At 40.6% G+C, this 19,810-nt stretch overlaps 2 protein-coding genes across 2 annotated transcripts in view; both read right to left on the bottom strand.

Annotated features, from left to right (window-relative positions):
* Positions 1-107, bottom strand: part of ZFYVE19 (zinc finger FYVE-type containing 19) — a 12,389-nt gene extending 12,282 nt beyond the window's left edge. The window contains exon 1 of the mRNA XM_035902953.1: positions 23-107. Within this exon, the coding sequence (XP_035758846.1) occupies positions 23-107 (85 nt within the window). The remainder of the gene's footprint in view (positions 1-22) is intronic.
* A 4,700-nt stretch (positions 108-4,807) lies between these two features.
* On the bottom strand, positions 4,808-19,147 carry LOC104134119 (embryonic protein UVS.2). Its single transcript, XM_009647634.1, has 11 exons — positions 19,079-19,147; positions 18,888-18,912; positions 17,823-17,960; positions 16,269-16,386; positions 14,932-15,110; positions 11,097-11,178; positions 10,043-10,170; positions 8,166-8,281; positions 6,787-7,012; positions 5,602-5,720; positions 4,808-5,038 (listed from the first exon to the last, which is right to left on the bottom strand). The coding sequence occupies exons 1-11, from the start codon at positions 19,145-19,147 to the stop codon at positions 4,808-4,810; spliced, it is 1,431 nt and encodes a 476-aa protein (XP_009645929.1).
* Between the last annotated feature and the right edge of the window lie 663 nt (positions 19,148-19,810).

The following is a 19,810-nucleotide window of genomic DNA, read 5'->3' as shown; positions in this document are numbered from 1 at the left end:
GTGCTCTCTGTTCCCGCAGTACCGAAAGGCAATGCCGCTTTGAGGTGGGAGGGGGAGGACCGGCAGGCTGGGTCCTTCGTGGGTTTCTCGTTAGGTAGCTGGGCCATTGCTTAAAGCAGTTCCACTTCTCCAGACACGGCACTCCCGGTACAGCAGGCATCGTTTGTAGGGTGTTGCATTTTTGCCCATTAGCTGCCGTTGGGTGTTAAAAAGACAAAAAGTGTATTCTCTAATGCTGAGAGGGTTGCACTCAGGTTATTCTGGTTTGTTTGGGTTTTTTTAAGTCTTAAACCTGTGGTGAGATCCTAGATCAGAAGAGCATGAAATCACCTGAACTGCAAAACCCCAGTTATCCCCAGCCGATACTTCTGCCGGTGTTTGTTTGCACACCTTTGGAAGTGAATGTCCTACAGTGTTTGTAAAAAAAGTTACTGAGTGTAGTTTTAGATACCATTGGTTCCCATGAGTCATCTCATTAATTGTGTGGGTTTGCAATTACATTTTGCATTCTTTCCAGTTTAATAGATAAAGTCTACCCTGTAAAGACCTACATAATTAAGTTAGGAAACTGACTGATCTATTCAGGGAAGAAGATATCTGAACCAAGCTAAATTTAAAGGAAAAAAATCAGGGTTTTCCCTGTCAAGCTTTCAGGGCTTTTTTTAATGGTAAAGAACATTAGAAAGGCAACTGTATAAGACTTGGAAGCTGAACTTTGCACCTGTCCAGCAATTGTATTGGAGGCCACCTGGAAATTCCAGGTGCTGTGGGCATAAAGCAGGGAATCAAGACAGATATAAACCAGAATCGACTCAAATAAAAGACTTCCTTTGATGTTGCCTTTGCTATTGAGCTGGTCAGTGGGAAAAGAGGAAGAGGCAATTTCAACCTGAACGTTACAGTGCAACCTACCAATTAACAGGTGTAATTTGGAGTGCCGCTCTTTAATGCAAAATATGAGCAGTGACCCAAAAAACCTTCCCTGTCCAGAGAGCAGCACCAACAGAGTTGCACAGGAGGGAGCAAGATAGTTAAAGAAATTGAGCTTCCCTGTTTAGTAAACGCCTCGGCTGACTTTGCTGGATGGAACTATGAGTCCTGACCAGGGCAGGAGAAGAACTCGCTCCCTCGTGTCTGGAGAAGACGGAGGCGCGTTCAGGTTCCCCTGCCGCTGTCCACCAGAGGGGGCCCGGCTCCCACAGTTCTTCCAGCTCCTGAACCAGAAGGCCATTTGGCAGCTGAGCAGCAAGCTGCTTTTCTTTATTTCTTCTCTTGCCTGCAGATGTTTCCCGTGATAAAGGGAATTCCGATTATCAAAATCCTATGTGATAACTTAGCCCATAAGGTTTCTTAATTTCTGTTTGAAGTGTAGGAGAGATTAAATGGTCTTTGATTCACGTGTCTTCTTGCCAAACTCAGTTGTTGCACAGTAAGTTGTGCGTTCCCTGTCCTACACAGTTATAGCTGTAAATGCTGTGTTCTTCTCTAACTTGCTGTGAAACTGTACCCCAGTGTATAAAACTTGGCCTTGGTAATCTTGGGGCTTAACTACTATAATGGAATGCATCTAGAAGTAAAACTTTTGGTCTGAAAGAATTCAGATTAATTCAAAATGCAGCCATCTGCCTACTAAATCTCCCAGGCTGTAATGCTTCTTCGCCTTGCAGTTCAGTGTGATAAAAAGGGCAGATCATCACCAGTGAAACTGAAAACCGCGTTTCAGTACTCTCTTGCTATTTCAGTGGGCTCATTTCCTTCTTCTAGATGAGGAACCAGCTGTACTATCAGCATGCCAAAAGCTGCCCTTATTTTCTGTCAGGCATTGGGGTTCTAGTCATTCAAGCAAGCTTTGTCTTAACCACAGTTATTTACTTATGTAAGGTAAATGTGGTTTAAATTAAACACACAAAAAAAGAGACCTATGAGTAGTACATCTTTTTTTTCCCCATGATTCTGTAGTGCTTTATTCCAGGCTGGTTTTCTCCTACAGCAGTAATTGACAGATCTCTGTTCTGTTTCTTACAGATTACAAAAGCATAGCACTTGAAGGCCTTGATTTGCCTCCCAGATAGGAATATGGACAGTCCCAAAGCAGGTAAGATTGAAATACATGGACACAAACACTCTTCCACATGCACAGGCTTATGGAAATGGGTCTCTTTCAGCACAGATCTGGTTTTGCACGCACCTAAGGTAATACCTGTTTGTGTTGAGGTATATACATATATGGGAATACATACATATATTCACCACTTCTAGACACCTCTGGTTTTTAAGGTTAAATCCTTACATTTTGGATTTCAAAAGTGTGGTAAGTGAATGCTGAACTTCCATTAGAACCTCTAAAAATCCTCCTATGGTGGTATTTGAATCTTAAACTTCTGGCTATACTGTCCATTGTCTCTACTGGTTGGTCATTCTTAATTCATATATCTCAGAATATGAATGTTTGTAGCAAGCTTATTAATAATTTTTGTATATGGGCAATGCCTGTTGTGGGAGGATTAGTGTCTGTTAGATGCAAGTCACCCAAGCTCTTAGCAGTGTTTGTGAATTCTACAGCTTCTCCATTTAAGATTGGCAACTAACTGTGGGTAAAAATGAGCAGCAGTCATGATAAGAAGAATGCCATTCATCAGGATGTTTTGTATCTTGCATTTTCCCATTTGGTGGACCACAGATTTATAGATGAGTAATATATAACTGAAGTGGAGACTGGTGGCAGGAAACCAGAGATTTTAGCAATAATTAGAGGAAAGCTGAAGATTTTGGTATCTGCAGAGGGTCAGGAGGTGGTTTGGAGCATGTGTGGAAGCTCCAGCTAACTGCTAAGGAAAGCAGAACTCATGAAAAGGGGAACCTTTAGATATCAGACTTAAAAGCCTTTCCTATGAAAGAGAGAACTTACTCATCACATTATATTTCAGCCTGTCTGTACATTCAGGAATGCATTTCTACATCATTACTGTTGAATTCATGTTTTCAAAACAAATGAGATTGGAGTCTTTAGTCAGGCTCTGTGCCCTTAGGGCTTACAACTTGCCTGCAGGAAGGGTTTGATTACAAATAAAGCACCCTGATGAAGTCACATTGCCATGTCTCAGACTCCTACTTAAAACCATATTTCTAGAGACAAGTTGCAAGATTAATATTCCTATATATGGTACATTGTTGTTTCAACATGTTGTTCATGCTCCTTTACCAAACAGGGGTGAACATCTAAAACAGTGGACCTATGGACACATCAGGCCATGGGAAGGGAATCTAAAGTAATGCTTGAGATAGAAAGCTGTTCAGCATTGTACATTTATAATGGGGACCCATTTAACTTTGTATACAGTAACAGTTGTCATGGAGTTATTACTTTTGCACCTCCATGAAGTCCTCAGACTCAGGGAGAAGAATTAGCTTTGTACAGTCTGAAGTTGAAGTTAAAAATAGAGTTTAATTTTCTCTCATGCTGCTGAAATTGTTACATCCTTCAAAAAGGTGCCAATCTAAATAGTGAGCCAAATTAAATGAAGGAATACTTTTTATAGCCAGAAGACAGGAGCTTGTAAGAACTACAAATATGTCCATGCACTTTCCCACCATGATGCAAGCAAGCTCTAGACCCTGATGTCCACAACTTACCAATTATCATTCTTCTGAGGGTGAAAATTAACCAGTGCTTAAAAAGGAAAACATTACAGATCCTTAAAAAAAACCAAACCCAAAAGTCAGCATAAATCAAAATTTTCTTGGCTGCCTTCCTAGCGCCAGGAAAGCAAACTGGCATTTTCTATGTGCTCTTCTTCACAAAGGTGTAATTGCAGCAAGAACTTTTATAATTCATTCCAGTTTGGCACTAGCATTTAGTTCTGAATACATCAAGTCAAGGCAAAGTGTTAAGCTGTCTACAGTGGTGATTTCTTTCTCCTCTTCAGATGTCTCCTTACAGGTGGAAGACTTTTCTCCGCAGACAAGGTACTTCATGCCTAATACATTCTCCAGAGTTACTGGCTCCATTTACATTCAGTGGACTTTGAAATAGGTTTTCAGGCCTCATTTTTAAAAAATATTTTGGTAATACCCTGTGGACAAATTCAATACCTGACACAGGCCACAGCAAAGTGGCAACAATAGGTGCTTTGCTCTGTTCCCTCTCCCTCACTGCTTGTTCCTGCCACTCTTAATCATTTCCTTAGTTAAATCTGATCCCTGCCCTGGTTCATCTCAGAGGAGCGGTGCAATTCTTTGAGCTGAGATGCTGTACAAACATCCTAGTTTGCACCTTCAGTGTAAAGTGGTGATTTCCAGGCTTAGCTAAGGTACCTGTACAAACTGTGTAAGTGAGCTTGGCTTCAAAGCATAAACAAATGTGTCTGAAGGTTTTTCTGTATGCATACTGGAATGCACATTAGGGTTGGGTAATAACATTTGTCAGAATACAGGTTAAAGTTGCTACATAGCCATGTTCTGAAATTTTTATGGGCACTGTTTCTAACACTGGAAGCTCTTGAAAATCTGCTTACACAGTTTCAGTTCGGCTATTGTATTTCACCATGCAACACCAGCAATGGGAATACTATAACAAAAAGTTTACAGTCTCAGACACAAGCATCCGATGCGTAGGAACATTTTTGTCCATAATTCACCATGCAAATTATACCACTGTAGACATAAGACCAAGAGATCAAGCTTCAAGCTTGTTAAAGGTATCAGGGAGCTGTATTTTTTGATTAAGTTGGTGGCATCTTTACTTTTACCTGTGGCCATCTGGTCTCTTACTTTCATTCTGTGTTTTCCAACTCCCATCTGTATAGTACTACCTACCGTACGTATAACTCATTGCAAATCCAGGCAATTCCCAAACGATATCACTGTGAAATTCAACCAGCACAAAGTTCCCAGTGGAAGTAAAGTCTGCAACCTTCTCTATCCCACAGTAAGGGCCAACTGCAGGTGATGTAGGTCGGCTTCCATCATGTATGAGCAAGTAGTCATAGATGCATCTGTCACTATCTTCCAGCTCAAAGGATAACATTTTGAGAGATATCTGGAGAAAATACAACCAAAGCATTTTGCTTGCAGGTTATATCCTTTTCTCTTGCCCTTTGTATGTAGCAAGCACAAGTAGTCTAAATTCCTTATGTGCAGGCACTGGTTTTTATTCTGTGTTTGCACCACATCCTGATGCTGTATTGTAATGCAAATTAGTAGCAAATTATTTACTTGGTTCATCAGCATTTGGATTGGAAGGAGAAGCAAGGGACAAGACTGATCTTGTACATGTTAAATTCTTTTCTCTAGAGAAATATAAAAACAGCACCCGTGCAATGTTTCCATTTTCTAGTGGGAACTCTTACCTAGGGATTATTCTGAACAAAGCCTACTGGTACAAGGTAAGAGTCCACATGCATGTGTAAAGGTTTTCCCTTTTTGAACACCTCAGATACCAAGATCCAGCACAAGTTCTTAAACTGGATTTCTGTGTTCAGATTTTTATTCTGAGAATGCCTGCTCAAAAAGTGACATTACAGTTGCTAATCTCCAAGGCAAAAAATTCATTCCATTAGCAAACACTGATGAAACCCACAAATGAATTCATCTGTGACTTACCTTGTATCCAACTGGAGAAATGATGACCCAGAAGCATGCTTGGTTTTTGGGGTATTTATTGGGGTAGTTTGGAGAGGTGATGACTCCATTTGAGTCTGTGAAAGTATCTCCGCAATTCACTGAGGAGTAAAGGACAAAACCAGAGAAAGGCATATTAACAAGAGTATTTTGGCTGCAGAAGTGAGCTTGCTTATTGTATTCTTTCTTCAAGCCAAGAAAAAATGTGCTACCATGACACTCTTACTGCTGAAATATTTTATTTCTTTAGTATTTGTATCAGCAGCTGTACTGAAGGAACTAAAAACATGGCTGCTAAATAACCTTTGGAGGACAGGAAACAGCTGCATCTAAAGCTATATCTGTCTTTACAACTGAGTGTTACCGTATTAGCATAGCATTCTAATGGTGCTAACTTACTGCCCTTTCAGAAAAGAATTAGCCCAAGTATTAAAGATTGCATTATCAAGCTAGACCTAATGCTATCTAGAAATGACTCCATCAAGACTAATGCAAAAAGAGTAAAAATTACACATTTCTAAGACTTCTTCAATTTATGCTTTAAAAAAGTTTGCATTTTTAGTTGAAATAAGGCAATAACAAGTTATTTGGGGTACTGCCTTCTAACTGAAAGCATGTTGCAGCACAACAGAAGTTTATCCAGCAGTCCATAATGCATTTGTATGTTCATAAACAGACACCTCTCAAGTGACTACAGTAAGCACTGTGTTTCATGTAACATAACAGAAGCCTTTACTTCAGAAAGTGTAAATTACCCATAGTTAGTACCTCTCCCATTGCATAAAATGCCACAAAACCTTGAATAACATATCGCCCAGATACTGGCTTTACATCTCATTGCCTGCACTGCTCCTATTAGTTACAGTCATTGCATTGTTTTTATTTAAAGAAATTGTACTAAATATATGAAGAAGCCTAGCAGAGGCTCTCAGCAGAGTACGTGGGCGGGTTCTCAGGAGTGCTAACATGAGACCCATGCAACATCCCGTCTTCTGTTTCCTGCTAATCTTCAGCCCCATCATTGCCTAGCCTTCTGCATTAGTAATTGCTATGGAAGTGTAAAGAATAACACAAAAAATACTCTGGAGTACATGTTCAAAATTTTCAGTTCTGCCATACAAATACTATTAATGCTTTTCTCCAACCTCTGTAAAGGAGTCTTCATACCCCTGTTGTAGGAGGCTCTGAATCCTGCAGCTGTAAGTCTCTCATCACTTGCAAACTCTACCAGCACTGTCGATCCAGATGCCACTAGGGAGGGCAGTGGCCCCTTCCCACAGTATTTGTCTAGCAGGACAGGGGAATTCTTGCTGTTTCCGTTGTAAATTTTTATATAGTCAGAAGAACAGTCTGAGGAGGATTGGAGATCGAAAGCCTCAAACTGCAGGAAAATCTTGAGAAACAAGAAAACAGATGTGAGGTTTAATGCTATACACAGGGAAAGAAACAAACCATCTAATTGTTATGAAGTGAACTAGGGCTTCATATTCATTTTACTATCCATGTATCATTGAAATTTTACTTTCTGTATAAAAAGAGCATAGAATTTCACCTAGCTACTCTGTTACTGAGCCTGGTGATTCATGTCTGACTACTGCTTGTCTTTGAAAAGCCATCCAATCTTAACTAGATAAAAATCAAGTTGAATAATACATCTGGTAGTCTTAAGTCTTATGAAAATTGTTGAGACTGTCTTTTCATTCACTGCATAACAAAATAAATGTCTTAGTCCATGAAAATTACTCCCAGAGGGTAGACATAATAATGAAATCATAGAATCATAGAATCATTTGGTTTGAAAAGACTTTTAAGATTGAGTCCAGCCATACCAGTCCACTATTAAACCATGTCCCTAAGTACCTCATCTACCCGTCTTTTAAATACCTCCAGGGAGGAGGACTCGACCACTTCCCTGGGCAGCCCATTCCAGTGCCTGATAGGAAAAATTTCTTCCCTGAAAGGGCTAATACCCAATCTAAACCTCCCCTGGCACAGCTTGAGGCCATTTCCTCTCATCCTATCACTTGTTACTTGGGAGAAGAGACCAACATCCACCTCACTACAGCCTCCCTTCAGGCAGTTGTAGAGGGTGATAAGGTCTCCCCTCAGCCTCCTTTTCTCCATGCTAAACAACCCCAGTTCCCTCTGCTGCTCCTCAGACTTGTGCTCCAGACCCCTCACCAGCTGTTGCCCTTCTCTGGACGCAGTCCAGTGCCTCAATGTCCTTCTCATAGTGATGGGCCCAAAACTGAACACAATATTCGAGGTGCAGCCTAACCAGTGCCAAGTTTAGGGGAAGGATGACTTCCCTGGTCCTGCTGGGCATGCTCTTTCTGACATAAGCCAAGATGCTATTGGCCCTCTTGGCCACCTGGACACACTGCTGACGCATATTCAGTCAGCTGTGGAACAGTACCCCCAGATTACTCTGCAAAGCAGCTTTCCAGCTGCTTATCTCCAAGCCTGTAGCATTGCATGGGGTTGATGGGGGAAATGTGTAGCCTTGACACTGTGGTTCAAACCTTTTTTCTCCTAATAAAAATTACCTTACTCCGATGGATGCGGATCAACCACAGGCAGTTGCTATTGTTCGGGTATGGGGATGGGTAATTGACAGAGGAGAATGAGCCTTTGGATTTAGGCAATACAGAGCTACAGCGATCTGAAGGGAAGAACCAAATAGTGTTGAAGAGAATGAAAACTACACAAAAGTCTTTCAGAAACATCTGATAAGTCTCCATTTGCATCAGTTAAGCTTGTAAAAGAGAAATGAATTATAATGCTTACAATTTTGTTGATGTTCCTAGGGTAAAAGTTATTCAAAACCCACGATTGAAATAAAGCTAGTTAAGTTACTTACCTGCTTTGGCTACTAATATTTTTTTTAACAACAGTAGGGCTTCAATCACATTTTAATTTACTAAAAAAGGCCTGTATCTTTCATGAACTTCCTTAACTTCAGTCACAGGAGTAGTTCCAATGACATCAGTACATCAATTCCCATCAGCAAATATATGTGTATTCATATGTGTATGCAAAAAATGAAACTTGAAAACTAGATTCTGTCAAAGCAAAGAGGGATAGTCACTGGGGAAAACAATAACAGAGAGCACTGAAGTCAAGCTACAGACCTAGTGACTGGTATACAAAGTCTGATCTCATCTGTCTTTCATCTTTCCACATGTAGTCTTCATTTATTGCACTATGTGCAACTCCCCAAATTACAAAATATGAATATATGACATCTGAACATATGAATTTATGACATTTTTCTCTTGCTCCCTACTTTCCCTGAGACAACCAGACTTGTCCTTTTTTTTAGCCCCCGAGTTTTTCTCTTTTTTTTTAATTTAGCCCTTTTCTTCCAAAACATACAGATCTAATTATGATATTGCATAATAATGGTATTGAAGTGTGATTCATTCCCAGCCCCACTATCAAGAATAAGTATCATTAAATACTTATCACTATCTTTAAGGCCATGACAGACACTCAAATTGCAAACTTGCCTTTTTTGAAGTTAAGAATTTGGGAGTAACCACTCTCAGCAATGATTTCTGTACCTAACTATCCAACAGGAATGCTGATTCCCACTAATTACTGATCTAGTTTATTTAACTAAGTTATAACATAATTCAGAGCAGAATTTGGTACACTAATATTTAAGGCCATGTTAACGTTTCTTGCTGTTTTGGTGGAAACTAATTGAGTAACATCTCAGGAAAGTCAAATACCTTTTAAATCAAATTAGCCTATGTAATAGGAGTTGAGGCAAAAAACATGCATTGCAGGAGCACGCCTGATGTTTTACCTGTGTTTTGTGCATCTCAACTGAAGAGTTCCTGCTACAGAGGAATGCTAGGTATTTCTAGACCTTGAGATACCAGAGTGATGAGTTAAGAAATGGATGGGGCAAGGAAGTAGATAACTATACAAAAAGCCTGGGGGATTCCCCTCAAATAGATGTTGTGATCAGCCTAAATGGCACCCATACCTACAGCCCTGCAGTCATTTTCTAATTGAAAGAAATCACAAACTGCTGGCACTCCTGAAGCACATGAGACTAAGCTATAATGGTGGCTGAGGATAGCTTACATGCCTTGCAACCTCCAGAGCTTTCCTGAAATGAGAAGTTGACAGAGGTAGCAACCACAATTTCTCTGATGGGTTTTGTTTATGTCAAAGAGCAGGGACTAGGTGAGGATAACTCAGAATGACAGTGGATTATTGAAAGTAAGTTGTCCTTTCTAAGAAGGCAGCAGTTTGGCACAGGTCTGTTTCCACATGCATACCAGCCCTCTTGTAGGGTGAGAGAGAGATGTATTTAAAGGACTGTGGGCTAAGTTCCTTTGGGGGATGTCTGACAGTGCCTATAGACATCAGCTGTATAAGGATTCACAATCCTTCTATCTACAGCACTTACTGCACTTGTAGAGCTTGTTGATTTTTGCTACATCCAAGTTACTCAGCCCTTCTCTCTGCCCAATGGGTATAGAGGGGTCAGGAACTGGTACAATAGTTGGCTTCCCTGGAGTGCTGGAGAAATCATACCTGTAGAAATAAGGAAATCACATTTCTAGGTCACGTAAACAGTGAAGTCCTCTAGCTGCATATTCATGTACCACATGCACAGAATTTCAATGGAAAAGGGCAAGAAGCTTCTCAGAGACCAGTTGGTCTTCCCTGAAGAGGACCAGCATGGCAGCCATTTTGTGCGTGGCAGCCGACAGCAAGAAACAAGAAAAAGCTGCCCTGTCCTGAGTGAGGAAAGCTTTTGCCAATGTCCTGGCAAAGTGAGCTGAATCCCACCTTCATGGTTCCAGAGACAGAGAAGCAGGACTAGTTCTGCCTCAGTTACTGATTGTTTATTTGCTATCTGCAATTTCCTGCCTCCTGCTAGACAAGTTTTATTTCACAGTTTTGTTCAGAAGTTGATACTTGCTAGTGGAGATAAAGAAGATACACAATAGAAGCTTGTACATTTGGAGTAAAATGAAACCTTGGACATTGTTCCCAGATGAATATGAGGCAGCACACAACATCTTAATGATATGAAAAAATTCCATCTTTCTTCTCTGTACCTAAATATTGTTGTCTATGATCAGCTGTTACTACATTAATGTGATCATTTATACTTCAGAACTGTTTTAGATCAGTGACTCTGCAGAGTTAGACTTTGGACCATAGCCATGTCAAAGGCCTCTAGCAAGAGACAAGAGACAAGAGTACAGTGAAAGAAAACATTGTCCTAATTTTTTCTTTATCTGTGTCAATTCTTTTCCAGGAGTCCTGCTGACAAAGTCCAGGAATCCTGCTGACAACGGAAGTCTGCTCACCCTTAATTATGTCCATTCACTGAATTTTAAGTGAACAGCAAAAGTCATTCCCTGCACAGAGTAATTCTTTCTTCCTAGGTCTGAGCAGAAGATCTGAAAGCTGTTTGCTCCTTTGAAAAGACATCTCAGAAAACAACTTACGCGCCATAGTGCATCACTGAAGAGTAGTCATAGGGAAGGCCCAGATTTTTGGAATTCATTTTTCCAAAGTTCCCTCGTTCCCCTGTATGGTAGGAAAGCAACATTTCAGTCAGAACAATTATTGCTACTCTACCAGTAAACTGCCTGCTGTCATAATCCTAAGAGTAACTTAGGATACAAATACTTGTTCTCATGAGATCTTGGATCTATCAAAACCACCGGAGCCTTTTGAAGCCCATGGGAACTCATTTTCACCCAGTATAGTAAGTTTCAGAATATAAACCAAATCAAAGAAGTCCAAGTTTTGATATAATCAATGAATCCATTCTACTCTTCAAGTAAAGGTATTCATCTGTCCATCTTCATTAGGGTGTCTCCAAATATATTTCAATGCATTTTCTTGAACATTATACGCATCCAACCTATGCCCCAAAGCTGCATCCATACCTTGAGAGAGAAACTGGCTGACTGCCTAGATGAAAAATTCAGAGGTATATGTGGGTGACCACCAACCTGCCTTGCTGACTTCTTCCACCAAAGGGTTATAAGACCACAAAAGAAAGGGATACAATTTGCCTGTTACTTGCACCAAAGGACATGTTATCATCTGTGTTCTGGCTTTGTCTCTGGTCAATCCCATCAGCAGTGAGTACAGTGAAGTGACATGACTCGCATGAAGCAAGGGCACTCAGTAAGATCAGCTAGAAACATCTATCTGAATATAGCTGCTGAGCATCTCATCACTTTTCATCTGTTTAGCCTAAAAAGCCCATATGAGGCAAGAAAGTGTCACACTGATACAGGACTGGGGCCCAGAGGCTGGAATTCATGTCACCTAGCTTTATTTCTCTAAGTTAGGCACCGAAGCTATTCATCAAGGCTCCCAGGATATCTGGAGGACACGGAGAGAGACACACACAGTTGGAGGGAGTTTCATCTGAAGGCGGTTATTTCTCTCAATTGACTGGAAAGCACGAATACAAATTGCACCCTGGGTCTCTTGTTCATGGTAAGACAGGCAAGCAAGCAATGTCAGAGCAGGGAGCCGAATTCAGTCAGCCTGGCCTTGAGGCTAATGCCCTGACCACTGAGCACTCTTTTCCAGTTCAACATCTGTACCTTCATTATTGTAACTAGTGGTTTGTAAACCACAAACCATCTGGACAAGAGTTCAGCATTGGACACTTGTCAGAAAGATCTCTGGAGTCTGCACAACTTGGCTGGCAGGCTTGTAATCAGAGCCAGTCTCTTCCAGTAATGTCCTTCAGCACTGGTCCCGATGAGGGCTAGGAAATGCAAAAAGAAGCTTCAAAATCTGGAATTATAGAAAGCTGGGGTATAAACCTGACTTTGGAGCTTTTCATAGCTCAAAATCTCAGTTAAGGCTCAAGCTGGTTCTCAACAGCATTGGCTTCCCTGACTCTGTTAGGTTTTTATCTCAGTTCTCCTTATCTGCTATACGACTTCCGAAAGAATTATCAGCAAGTGTACAGCTTCTTTTGAGGTGATGAACAGAGAACACAGTTCAAATGCAGTGAAACATTTAAGCATATGGCTACTGTTTGGCATGTAAGTGCTTTGCTGAACTGGTTTGCTAGAAAAGAAAAGTAACAGCAGCCTGGCTGGACAGAGGCACTGCCAGAAAACTGGTATCTGCCTCATCACATGCCAAAGAGATTTGGCTGGCTGGACCTGCACACGTGTGGAGGCTTAACCCATCTTTTCCATTCTAAAAACAAAACACCCTACCTCTGCCAGAATCTAAGTGTAATGACTCAGAAGAGCTGAAAAGGAAGCTTTGGCTGTAGACTCTTAAAACAATTTTTTTTCCCCAAAAAGTTTGGGAAAAACAAGCCAAGTTTCAAGTAGCTAAGCAGACAGCAACCCATCAGGCTGCATTTTGTCAAAACAAAGAAATAGGATGGCTTCCAAGGTGAATTTCTGGGTAAAAACAAAACCCAGCAAACATCCACAGTACTGCAGTCCTGGCAAGAGAAAAACAGCTTGTGTGGGAGAGCTGGGAAGCTGCAAAAGGTCTTGAGGTCTAGTTCTGCACCTCTGAGGTCAGGGGAAGCTCTGCCATCAGCACTGTTAACAGCAGCATCTTTTTACAGGAGATGTTCACAGTCCTCATGAACATAGCTGTGTTTCTTCATTTCCCTTTCCCTGCACATCTTTGCATTTTTTCCCTTTGTGCTGCATACACTCTGCATTCTAACTTCCTTGTCACGCCAATCTTCTCAGCCTCCATGCCCAGTGAATGCTGTTAAAACACCGAATATACACTGTTTCCTTTTGCAGTCTTGTCTTCTTCACCTCTTCCCCTTCTTTTATCCTTTCATGGTACTGTGCCTGTATCAGAGCTTGGTTACATCTGTATCCTTTAGGAATTATGACATCTGAACCTCTGGACTTCCCCCTGCAAAACTAGTGTAAGATTTTATGTGTGTCTAGTATCTTTGGTATAACTTCATGTTTTCAACTTCTCTTTCCTAGCACATCCTTTGTTAGCATTTCAAACGTGGCACACCCTTGTTGTACAATGGCAAACAATTCATAGCAAAATTACACCTTAACACTGGAGCTGAAACCTCAATAAAGAACAGCACAAATGGAATTTACTTAGGATATCATGGGAATAGCTGAAAAAAGTTTAGAGAACAGTGTGTTAGGAATTTGCAATAAAAACAATCAAGTTCCATCTGGAGAAAAAGATAGATATATTTTCAGCCGTGCATGACACTGAAGAGTTGAATATCTTATTTGTTGAAAGGACTAGAATTTGGTATTGTCCTGCCTCATTTACTATTATTTTCTATAATGAACTAAGTACACTATTATCTTTTTACAGTTGTTGTGGGTTGTCCAGCCCTCATAGCTGTCAGACAAATGATTCCTTGCATCCTTTCTTCTCCTACTTTCCTTCTATGCACCACCTCCTTGCTTTCCCTGGGACCTCTTACCACTCTTTCTACCCCTCTCCTCCCCAGAGCCTGGAGCTCTGTATATGCTCCCATGTTCCCAGCATGCATATCAAGGGCACATGCCCAAACTATTCATCCTGCATTCCCTTCTCTAAATAACATCCACTTGTTTTCCCCCTACAGATTTACCAGTCCTGATTTTTACAGTTGGACTTGATCTTAAAAATCCTTTCCAACCAAATGATTCTATGATTGTTCCTTGTTGTTCCTTCTTTTCAAGGCAGTGTATATTCTTCTCTCCTCGAGGAGGAAATAATTGCAGTCCTTCCTCTCACATCATGCCAGGTCCCAGAATTTTGCACATGCTAGTGGCTGCATGTGCCTCCATTCTCTCCACACCGAGTCCCTTATCTACATTTTAGGCTATGTGCATTTCACTCGCTGCCAGTGCCAAGATGCCTACCTGCCACCTTCCCTATGTCCGTGGCATTCCCAGAGACAGCATTGCTGTGCGATTCCCCACCACGATCTCTGAATATTGTGTTTCTCCCCACCTCAGCAAAAAGCCCGGTAGTCTTGCCTCCTGGCCAAGTCTTTGCTGCAACATTTTGCATGCCTGATGATCTTGGTATTTTGGATATAAGGTGAGTCTGGGCTCAAGATGGCAATCAAAATAAGAACATAGAGCTACTTTTAGGCTGCATCTACCTTGGAGGACCACACTAAGGTACGTGTAGCCACAGAAAGTCCCCTAGTACAAACACTGAATGAGAAAATCCATCACACTGAATGCACCGCTGCTGCAATTCAGCCAGCATTAATCATGATTCTTATTTGCATTGCTGTTTGCAGAAGAAACATTCTTCTTTATCTGAAAGTATATGTTTTCTCTTAAGATATACTGGACATACCTGCCACAATATGTTCCCACATAATCTTGACAAACCTGTCCCGATCACTCCGTGCCTGTTCATGGATGAAACCCAGTGCGTGGTTCATTTCATGCTGAATTGCTCCTTTATCCATGCAACCATTTTTCACCAGGCCTACTGCTTGACGTCCTCCAATTTTTCCAAAGTAAGACCAGCAGCTAAGAATAGGCAACCAATAACCAAAATGATCATATTCGGCAAATACAAAGAAATAGATGTACTGATTATGCCACCAAGGGCCTCCAGATGTGCCCCCACAGAAGGGGACATGCAAATAGTCTTCTAAAAGCTGCCAGACTACATAGGGGGAGAAATAAGGCTTTTGTGATGAGTATGGCAAATTTTAACAGTAAAATGGCTGTATCAAACAAAGATGAAGTAGTTCAAGTAGTTAAGCAAATAACCTGAAACAATTATACTACTTTAAATTTTTACAATTAAGGAAATACCTAATTTTGAATTATACCCCATTAAGTCCACACACATATTTATTCCTGCAGCCTATTAACTGATGTAACTGCCAGCACATCTAAAGAAAAATGAAAAATTTCACCTGCTCTTTGAATCTTGACTCCTAGGATAAAAAAAGGGCAATTACTTAAATCCAGATCAAAACAGAAAAGAAACTGAAAGACCTTTTGAGTGCTTCCACTCCCAGGAGACAGGGAGCTTACCTCTGCCCACGTTCAACATACACGTAGTCTGTTTCTGTAGTGCGATTTACAAACTGCACACAGGTCAGCGTGGAGATCTCTCGCAGAGCATCATCAATCCAAGACCTCTCTGTCACTGCTAGAAAGAGAAAGGGGCCGGGGGAAATCTTCCTCAGTTAATCAAAACCAAGGTGCACTGATGGGGTGAATTCCTCTAAAGCTTCACAGCACTTGTTTCCTCAGCCACAGAAGGGGACATGCAAATAGTCTTCTAAAAGCTGCCAGACTACATAGGGGGAGAAATAAGGCTTTTGTGATGAGTATGGCAAATTTTAACAGTAAAATGGCTGTATCAAACAAAGATGAAGTAGTTCAAGTAGTTAAGCAAATAACCTGAAACAATTATACTACTTTAAATTTTTACAATTAAGGAAATACCTAATTTTGAATTATACCCCATTAAGTCCACACACATATTTATTCCTGCAGCCTATTAACTGATGTAACTGCCAGCACATCTAAAGAAAAATGAAAAATTTCACCTGCTCTTTGAATCTTGACTCCTAGGATAAAAAAAGGGCAATTACTTAAATCCAGATCAAAACAGAAAAGAAACTGAAAGACCTTTTGAGTGCTTCCACTCCCAGGAGACAGGGAGCTTACCTCTGCCCACGTTCAACATACACGTAGTCTGTTTCTGTAGTGCGATTTACAAACTGCACACAGGTCAGCGTGGAGATCTCTCGCAGAGCATCATCAATCCAAGACCTCTCTGTCACTGCTAGAAAGAGAAAGGGGCCGGGGGAAATCTTCCTCAGTTAATCAAAACCAAGGTGCACTGATGGGGTGAATTCCTCTAAAGCTTCACAGCACTTGTTTCCTTTTTATCATGCAAATATAATAAAAGGGCACAAAGCCCTCAGAGGTCTTCAAGTTGACTGGACTTTTAAGGGGACATGTAAGAATTATAGCTGGCCCTTATGCATATTCTATAGGAGAAAGTTGATGGAAAGCAAGACTGGCATCGTTTCTTCCATTAGATAGAATGGAAAAAATGAAACAGTTTCAGATATAAATAACTGGATTAAAGTATCCCAAATGAGCCACCTGAGTATAGCTAAGCACCAAAAGCCTATTTAGTTTATCAGAGATAACAAATGTCTGCCACACCCTCCTCAGAATCACTTAAGACAGCCAGCATTCAGAGGTTCTGAAGATCACAGTGTTTCTATTCAGGTACCAAATAAAAATGAGAGTGTTTATCTACTTCTGAACATTTTGGCCTGATTTCGCTTCCTCAGTTAGGAATCAGCTACAACTGATTTGTATCTCAACTTCCTCCTCTTTAAAGTTTAGAGATAGAGAGGTGGATGGAATAACCCTCACCTAAGCACAAGGGTACATGCTGCATTTCTGGAAACACATGGGCAGAGGAGCAGCCTACATAATGCAAAGACTGGGCTTTCCTCAGCTGAGATGTTAACACAGATCCCTTTCCCCAAGAAGGGGAGTCAGGCACAGGCTGTATTTCACTTCCATGCCATTTTCTCTCAAGGTAAGGTCTTTTAAGAAGGGTCTGTATGGAAGCCTCAGACCAGAGAAGCCTCAGCAGGGGAGAGATGGAAGACTACACAGCCCATATGAAGTCTTCTGGAACAAAATTTTCTAGATTAAGGCATCGGTCCTGCAGCCTTTTGCATGGGACAGAGCTACTGACTGACAAGAGGGAAATAAGGGAAAAAAAAAATCTCCAAGGACTTTTCCATTTTTGCTTCTACAGGATTTCTGTGTGGGAGTATTTCTATGAGAGATTTGAAAGAAAATTACAGTGTTCAAAAAAAGTGCTCCTAGTGGTCATTTTGGCAAAAATACATTCATAATGTGAACAAATTAAATTTCTTCTTCTGCACTTGCTAAATATCAAAGCGCATTGTAGCTAGCAGGAATAAGCTAATATTTGTAGTTAAAATTAATTAGCTGGTATTTATATAACAACTACTGCCCAAGTAACAACATATTTTAGTGTCTGTAACTGAAATGTTTGGAGTCTTAGCCAAACTACCATAGAGCTAACAGATTAGCAAAAGAGGTATGTCAATACATTCTCATTTGGACAAAGATTGCTTTTGGTGCATGCCACAGAAACATAAAATAACAGAGAGTATAGGGACCGGAAGATCAATGCTAACTTTACAGCATCCATTTGCATAGACTCACAGAAATCAGAAGAGATGTTAATTGGAACCTTAACCAGTCCATCTTGTGACTTGGGCCATAAACAACTCTCACAGTTAATTGCACTGCGTCGTCCTCTTCTCAAGAGGATGTCTCCTTCGTACACAGCTATTTCACTACCTGGCAGATGAAGAAAATAAAGAACATACAAGGCACTGAGAAGGCAAATAGATGTGCAAGAGAAAGATGAGAGGTATACATTAACCAAGCTTTTGTACCTGTGGAAATTTCTTTCACTGAAGTTCGTTTCACAATAATGTGAAACAGGATTAGTAAATTAAGACTGAGTGAATCTAGCATTTACAATATGCTAAGACTGGTTAGGTCTGCCTTGCTTCCTGGATAGAAAATATTAGTATTAATATAGATGTCATAGTGCAGCTGTACTCAAAGTCGTGACTAAATATATTTTAGCTTAAGAAGCTTTGGAAGCCTTCAGAGTGGAAGGCTGAGTATTATTAAGTCATTGTTCTCTTCATTAGAACTTGTGGAATTAAATAAAAATCATAACTGACCTCTGTAAAAATGGGATGAATCATACAAAAGAAATTACTATTTTTATCATCCATATGGAATGCATGTGAGCTATTCATTTCCAGGTTAACTGTTAATTTGACATAAGACACTGTGACATGCTCCTCAGTTCTGACTCCAGAATACTTGGAATACATTTCTCACATGCAAGAGCTGTTGGTTATTCTGCCAAAAACGTACAATAGTCTTGGGTACAGCAGACAGGGTAGTAGTGCCTTATATCATATAGGAAAGAAATCAAAGTGAAAAGCATTCTGATTTGCAGAGGCTACATATGGAAAAGAACATTCCACATAGCAATTGCTCAATAAGTCTTCTTAATTTCTTTATCACAACAGCATAAATAATCACACTGAATGTGACTTTAAAACACATCTGAATTCTGTGAATTGTTTTCCACTGACGCTGGAAAATATTTTCAAAGAGAAAAATACACCAAATAATAAGAATGAGGTATAGAGAAGTAGGCCCACCAAAATCTAGTTATTTATGTAATAATTACAGCAAACTCACCTAAGTCATTGTTTCTTGTAGCTATCTGTAAAAAAAGAAAAAACATATATTTTAATACATGCTTATCTCCATAGCAGAAAACTTCTATCATACAGTATCACAACAGTAAAAGTTTGTAACTAATTTTACGATAGTCAGAGCAACTCAGCAGCAGCAGTGTAAATTCTAAACATCTGAGAGCGGGGGCACACCTGGACAGGTTTACTTAGTGCAAAGCTATAGAGAAATGCTAAATGAGTTGGCAGAAGAAAGTACTTCATCCTCAAGTTTCTGAGATGATCTTCTCTGCAGCTCAGTTCTCAAAGCTGTGGTTAGTTTACTTGGGGCAGGTTTCATGGGAAAGCTGCTGCTGTTGTTAACAGTGTAACAAAATTAGATAACAAGAAGTATTTTTACAAAACAAACAAGCTGCAGGACCTCTCAAGAGAATTTCCAGGCTCTCATTTCTTATTTATCTTCAGAAAACAGAGGAAGTGGAGCAATAGGAAAGAAAATCCAGCAACCTTGAAGTGACTCATCTTTAATTCTAAGAACCCACAAGCTGCTGCAGGTCCCCTCGCTGCTGACCAAGGGACAGGATATCCAGGAGCAGCCTGTTTACAGCAAAACTCAATGTCAAGGAACTCTTTGATCCATCCACACTTGACTACCTGTCCTGGAAGCTCCTGAGCTTGCTGCCAGGAGCCAGCCTGTTCCGCAGAGCCCGTCTGTCAGCCTGCCCGCTCTGTGCGCAGCTCTCAGCCAGGCAGTGCTGGCCAGGAGCACTGGAAAGTTGTTGGCGCCAGAGATGAATCTGACTGTTGGTTGCAATTGTTTTTCCAATACTGTATCTTGCAATATAATCATCACTGGCAGTGACTGTGTGTCTTCCTGAAGTCTGCAAATAAATAGAACCACCTGCTCCCAGAGTTTTGGCTTCCCAC

This window comes from Egretta garzetta, unplaced genomic scaffold (assembly GCF_000687185.1).
Source record: "Egretta garzetta isolate BGI_Z169 unplaced genomic scaffold, ASM68718v1 scaffold329, whole genome shotgun sequence".
Taxonomy (NCBI): domain Eukaryota; kingdom Metazoa; phylum Chordata; class Aves; order Pelecaniformes; family Ardeidae; genus Egretta; species Egretta garzetta.
The sequence above is the reverse complement of the archived record's forward strand: the minus strand, read 5'-3'. Positions and strand labels throughout refer to the sequence as shown.

Excerpts from the sequence above, each read along its gene's own strand:
- LOC104134119 (XM_009647634.1), bottom strand. The coding sequence starts at position 19,147 with ATGAAGTACTTTCTTCTGCCAACTCATTTAGCATTTCTCTATAGCTTT. Across the intron at positions 16,387-17,822 it reads TAACATCTCTTCTGATTTCT|CAGTGACAGAGAGGTCTTGG; the intron begins GTGAGTCTATGC and ends TTCTCTTTCTAG. Across the intron at positions 8,282-10,042 it reads CAACAAGCTCTACAAGTGCA|ATCGCTGTAGCTCTGTATTG; the intron begins GTAAGTGCTGTA and ends TCTTCCCTTCAG.